The following is a 6,590-nucleotide window of genomic DNA, read 5'->3' as shown; positions in this document are numbered from 1 at the left end:
TCTGAAGGTGCTATTGTTTTGATAACAAATAAGTAGAATATAAAAGCTAAAATAAGAATAAGAATCAAAATCAAAATAAGATAAGATAAATAACAACAGTGCAGTGACAAGAATAAAGTTAAGTGTCCAGGTAAAGTGTCCAGTAGGGGGTGGGTGCGTTAATGTAACGCAGGGGGGACAGGGGTGATGTACGTTAATATAACGTATAAGTAGTGTTTGTGTTCGGGGGGGGGGGGGGGGTCAATGTAAGTTCGTCAGGTTGACTGGAGAGGGGAAGAAACTGTTTTTGTGGCGGGAGGTTTTGGTCCTGATGGACCGCAGCCTCCTGCCAGAGGGGAGGGGGTCGAACAGATGGTGTCCGGGGTGGGAGGGGTCCGCAGCGATCTTCCCTGCTCTCCTCAGGGTCCTGGAGGAGTACAGGTCCTGAAGAGATGGGAGGTTGCAGCCAATCACCCTCTCTGCAGAGCGGATGATACGCTGCAGTCTGCGTCTGTCCTTGGTGGAGGCAGCAGCGTACCAGACGGTGATGGAGGAGGTGAGGATGGACTCTATGATGGCAGTGTAGAAGTGAACCAGCATTGTTTGTGGCAGGTTAAACTTCCTCAGCTGCCTCAGGAAGTACATCCTCTGTTGGGCTTTCTTGATGAGGGAGCTGATGTTCAGCTCCCACCGGAGGTCCTGGCTGATGATGGAGCCCAGGAAACGGAAGGACTCCACAGTGTCCACTGGAGAGTCACACAGGGTGATGGGGGCGGGTGGGGCTGCGCTCTTCCTGAAGTCTACAACCATCTCCACTGTCTTTGAAGCGTTAAGCTCCAGGTTGTTGCTGTTGCACCAGGTCACCAGATGGTCAATCTCCCACCTGTAGGCAGACTCATCCTCTCCAGAGATGAGTCCGATGAGGGTGGTGTCGTCCGCGAACTTCAGGAGCTTGACGGACTGGTGACTGGAGGTGCAGCTGTTGGTGTACAGGGAGAAGAGTAGAGGAGAAAGAACACAGCCTTGAGGGGAGCCGGTGCTGATCGTCCGTGAGTCTGAGACGTGTTTCCCCAGCTTCACGTGCTGCTTCCTGTCAGACAGGAAATCTGTGATCCACCTGCAGGCGGGGTCAGGCATGTTCAGCTGGGAGAGCTTGTCCTGAAGAAGAGCTGGGACGATCGTGTTGAAGGCAGAGCTGAAGTCCACAAACAGGATCCTGGCGTAGGATCCTGCGGAGTCCAGGTGCTGGAGGATGAAGTGTAGAGCCAGGTTGACGGCGTTGTCTACAGACCTGTTGGCTCTGTAGGCGAACTGCAGGGGGTCCAGCAGAGAGTCTGTGATGGATTTGAGGTGGGACAGGACCAGGCGTTCAGATGATTTCATGACCACAGAGGGCAGGGTGACGGGTCTGTAGTCATTTAATCCTGTGGGCCCTGTTTTTTTGGGGACGGGGATGATGGTGGAGGCCTTGAAGCAGGCTGGCACGTGGCATGTCTCCAGTGAGGTGTTGAAGATGTCCGTGAACACCGGAGACAGCTGATCGGCGCAGCGACTTACAACTGAAATAAGTTTGAGGGGTTGATAGGGGCCTACGGCTCATTTTTACCCCTGGGCCCCCTTGCAGGTTAATCTGGCCTGGCTATTAGTTATTATGCCTAAGTCGAGATTCAACTGGTGCCTTAATTGGATTTTCAGGAACACCAACAATCTATAGGCCTAGTAGCTTTTCAGACATGAGCATTTAAACAGTAGGCTAGCCTGGTCAGCCCTATGCACCTGTAGAGTAAATGCTATCTGGGCAAGTATGCTATTTAAGACGTTTTGTCTGACTTAAGATAAAATGCAATTGTGTTTGAGGGAGAAAAACCTAATGTACTGTGAGAAACATTAGCTGAATCCCTGACTGCATAAGTCTTTTATGAGAAGACAACACCATTATAATCATAATAATAATAATAATAATAATAATAATAATGATATACCAATAATGATATATATTAGTAGTTGTAGTGGTGGTTGTAGTAGTATTAAAGATAACATCTTTATTTATAGTTCACTAAATTCTGTACTTTATATGCAGTCTATGACCTACATATTATACATGATGTAGGCTGGACTACAGCCAAATAAACTGATGGCTACTCCAAGAAGCTTCAGTAAAATGCCCAACAGCCTTTCATAAATATGTCTACCACAGTCTCCAAGCTGTAGCACACTAGTCCAATCAGAGAAAGTTTTCAATGAGAGCCAACAACAGTCATGCAATGAAACAGCGCGGCGGTCAGGCTGCAATGTTGTCTTCAAGTGTTATCGAAATTATTGGAATCTGAGCTAAAGCGTACATGAACGTCAACAAATGTAAACATGGCATGTAGAGAGGGGATATGTTGCTGCACATGTTGTTAAGTTGAGTCTTTATGGGTCGAAGAGAAGCAAGTCAAAGAATGTGACGTATTCATTTGATTATATAGGAAGACATAACGCAATTTTCACGTTGCTGCTATGACGCAGCCGTCCCTCCCAATTTCTAAAATAAAACAACGGTCACTTTTGTCACAAGGCTTTTGCCGCAGATTAATTTGTCATTCATTTTGTAACCAAGTCAGTGCACCTGAAACCCATGTGAATGTCCTTCTTGACTCTTGGATGTAGGAGTTTACGAGGAGCACCTGAATGCGGCATACGTTTCTCAGCCGGTGTTTTCATATTTTCACGCCCCTCCGCTCTTGTACTGTGGTTTCCATGCTTCAGAGACGACAAACGTAGCGTCCAGGTAAATGATAGCGTTGATAGGTGTCGTGGCTTTTCGCTTATAGTTGTGTTTCTCTAGGTTACAGTCGATTTACATAGGCTTGTTATTATAGCGATAGCCTATTCTGCAACATGCATGTAAAGGCTGCAGTTATCGAAACATACTGAAACATATTCAACTGGATATTTACAATAACGAGTGTTTCAGTCTTGGTGTGAGGGGATGAATTATTCATTCAATGGCGACGGCATGGGTAAAATAACACCTGACTGCCATTCTGTACAACACTGTCATTTGTTTGAAAGCAAGAGAGCTACTAAACAATATTTTGAAATGGTCACAATGCGATAAGCTTTTGTTTATATCTGCAGTCATGCTACAGTCACGTTTTCCAGCCTATTCATATACAGAAGGCGTTTCGCCCATGTGTGCTTTCTAACTGGGCTTACAACAGCATCACCACCACCTACATACACCGGGCATTAAACAGACTTCTTGGGTTTACAAGTAAAGGATCTGGTGTAACTTGTCTTTATCCTTTGATTTGAATAAAGTTCAACTACAGGGACATGCACTTACACCAAGACAATAATTTCCACCCAATCTGAAGACAGAGAAAAAACCTGCTTCAGCTATTTAATTGTGAAAGCTCCGTGTCCTGAAAAATAATCCTGAAACTTAATTTATTCATGGTGTTTGGTACTATAACTAAAGAAAATCAAATACTGGTTACATCAGGCTGTATGGTACTGAGCCTAATGAATGATTTTCTTTGTCTTTACTCATTTAACTGATTAAAGGTAATGCCAAATTACCTTTACCTTTAAGAGTGTGTTTGTTCTAAACACCACAAGTATTCTTGCTTTCTTTACCATTGTAACATGAACACCCAGCTGGACTTGAGAATTACACGAGCAAAAGATATACAATACGTCCTAAAGAGACAGCTACTCCCTCTGTTTCATGGATAGAGGGAGTCATAATCCTATTAGGGAGAATTTCCTCTCCACTTGCTTCCCTGCACAGTGAGGTCAGAGGTCATGGTCAGCTAAAGAACAGCAACTCAGAGCTGGAAGAGACTAACAGATGCCCCTCTCAATCTGAAAGCATCTCAAGTTCTTAGTTTTTTTTATGTAAATTGCTGGTCACCAATATAGATGTGTCCTTGAGCTCTGTTGCCAATGAGTGTGTTTGTGTGTTGTGAACAGGGGTGACATGACTCTGACCAGAGGATCTTTCACCTATGCCAGTGGGGAAGAGTACCACGGCGAGTGGAAAGAAGGCAAGACAGACCTGCTTCTCTTTTTTAAATAAAGTTTGTGTGCAGGCATCACCAATTTAGCCACAGAGACGAGACAAGCTTTCGCTTTTCCCTTCTGTGCTGTACATCTAGTTCACATAATGTTTCTCCAAGGTGTCATTGTGTTAGTTATTAGATGAGGGAAAGGGAATAGTGAGACACTGACAGACTGGGAAAATGCATTCAGTGACAAAGTTTGGATTTAACATGTGAATGTTGGTATGCACTGAACACATTACCTGTATTACCCCAAAATATGAATATTAATTAAGCTTTCTTTGCACATGTTTTTACTTTTCAAAAGGAATGATCTTTTCCACATATACCTGTACATAATTTCAGCTTCATTCATACAGTATATTTCTAGTATTTAAAATATGGTCTGATGCACACATGCAGGTAAATTGTGACCATATTTAACAAACATCAGCTAAGGTAACAGCACTCTCTCAGCATGGGCTTGATGCTCATTAAATCATCAGTTCTGGATAAGAGCAGGTGTTTACAATTGTCCTCATATGGAAACTTATGGCTACACATAACAAACTAGTGTTATTAGTACCATATTATTTTTCTATTATTATTTTTATCCTAGAGTCATTTGTAATGTTATTATATTAGAGGAGCTAGCAGGAAGTATCTTCTGGTCATGATTCTGCATCGACATCTGTGTACTAAAAAGTAAAATTTTTCACCTGTGGCAAAGAGATGAGGATGCTTGCACTGCTTTAACTCTCTCCCGCATACACATACAGTGATGCTTGTGACATGCGAGCTCAAGCTATTTAATCAAATCCCAATTAGCTAGCATTGGCAACCCATGACGAACAGAGACAGATTTACCAGCTCTGGCTTTGTCAAATCTTCTGGATTAGACTTTGGACCTGTTTTGGAAATCTTAGAGAGTCCTCTATCAGCGGCGGTTGAGAAGCCAAATTAATCGAAATACTAGGAGCAAGACCATCCAGGGCATTTTGCTTTTAGGTAAAACACTGTCCACACCTTTTTAACTGGTGTATTCCTTCGCCCCTTAAAAAAGGCATCATTGCCCACTTTTCCAGTGTGGCAATTACGGGTGTAAGTCAGTTGTAGTAGTTGTCCAGAAACTTGTAGACGTGTGCCCTGTGACATGATTATAAGCTTCAGTAGTGGATCATAGGCCACTAGGAGGGGAATGCAAGTACATTCCTTGACTGTTTTCACAGTCTGGATCCTAAAGTAGAAATCCCTGCTAAAAAATCTGCCGGATTAGAGTGCTGTAATTCCCACCGCGCAGGAGGCAGATGGGTCTCCTAATTCAGTAGTAAACCTTTAGCTGACAGAGAGGGGGGAGGATACTTAAATCCGAGCACGTACTGACTCATGTGACATATGTAGTGGCTCGACAATACCAAGTGATATGTTACACACTATTACGACAGAGTAATCCATAAGAGGCTAAGTGGTTAGATGAGGCATGATGACACCCATGTAGATAAAATGTGCAGTGGCAAATGGTATCAAGATCTCCTGTCAAGGCCGTTTGCCTCGACAGGATTTCTTGTGTTTCCATCATCTGTTTGAAGTTTGAGCCATTACTCACTCTGATGGTGTGCGACTTTCCAGGTCGGAGGCACGGTGTTGGCCAGCTCAAGTTTCAGGATGGAACCTGCTACACCGGCCAGTTTGAGAATGGACTCTTCCATGGCTCTGGTGTACTGCTCTTTACAGATGGATCCAGGTGTGTGAGCACGAGTGAGCGCAAAAAGAAAGCAAGTCCTCAGTCAAAAGTTACACATGACACCCTGCTCTCTTTTCACCATATCAGGTATGAAGGAGAATTTGCACATGGAAAGTTTCAAGGCACTGGAGTCTTCAGCCGATACGATGGCATGAAGTTTGAAGGAGAATTCAAAGATGGACGGGTTGAGGGATATGGTAAGTCTGTTTCACCACTGGAATAGTTTGTCCATCAGGATGTCAATATCTGTGGTTGGTCATAGTGTCCTGTGTCTGTGCCTCCAGGGCTATTGACTTTCCCAGATGGAGCTCATGGTGTCCCACGAAACGAGGGCTTGTTTCAAAACCACAAGCTGCAGAAGAGAGAGAAGTGTCCAGGAGTGGTGCAGCGTGCGCATGCTTCAGCCTCCAATGCTCGCAGCCTCACGCTTTGACTGTCATGGACCCTGGAGGAGACACGGTCAGGGTTCCAGCACCTTCCAGGAGGACCTCAGGGATGTGTACTCGTATACTCCCCTCCAGCTCTTCTCTCGGTGTCTTTCGCTCTTTTTTTCACCATCACTTTCTTTTCTATTTTTCTGCATCTTCCTTGCTTAGCCTTCACAGTGGCTTGGAATGCACATGCAATCAATGGCTGACTTGAAATGCACAACATCATGAAGCACACCTTTAACTTCACAAGTCATGTTAACACCAAATGTTTTCCCTCTTGCACTCATAAACAGTGTCTTAGTGTTTTTTCTCTAGAACAGGTAGCTTTCATAAATCAAACAACTGAATATGGGATACCTCTTCTTACCATGTTATTGCACATCTTGTACTTTAAAGTTTTTTTTTCCC

General features: G+C 44.1%; 1 protein-coding gene across 1 annotated transcript; it reads left to right on the top strand.

Moving 5' to 3' along the window:
• Window positions 1-3,946: 3,946 nt before the first annotated feature.
• On the top strand, window positions 3,947-6,184 carry morn4 (MORN repeat containing 4). Its single transcript, XM_070916587.1, has 4 exons — window positions 3,947-4,013; window positions 5,637-5,751; window positions 5,839-5,948; window positions 6,036-6,184. Exons 1-4 carry the CDS (start codon window positions 3,947-3,949, stop codon window positions 6,182-6,184), a joined length of 441 nt encoding a protein of 146 aa, XP_070772688.1.
• The last annotated feature ends 406 nt before the right edge of the window (window positions 6,185-6,590 follow it).

This window comes from Enoplosus armatus, chromosome 12, assembly GCF_043641665.1.
Source record: "Enoplosus armatus isolate fEnoArm2 chromosome 12, fEnoArm2.hap1, whole genome shotgun sequence".
NCBI classification, from domain to species: domain Eukaryota; kingdom Metazoa; phylum Chordata; class Actinopteri; order Centrarchiformes; family Enoplosidae; genus Enoplosus; species Enoplosus armatus.
Note: the sequence above shows the minus strand (reverse complement) of the source record. Positions and strands in the feature narration are given on the sequence as shown.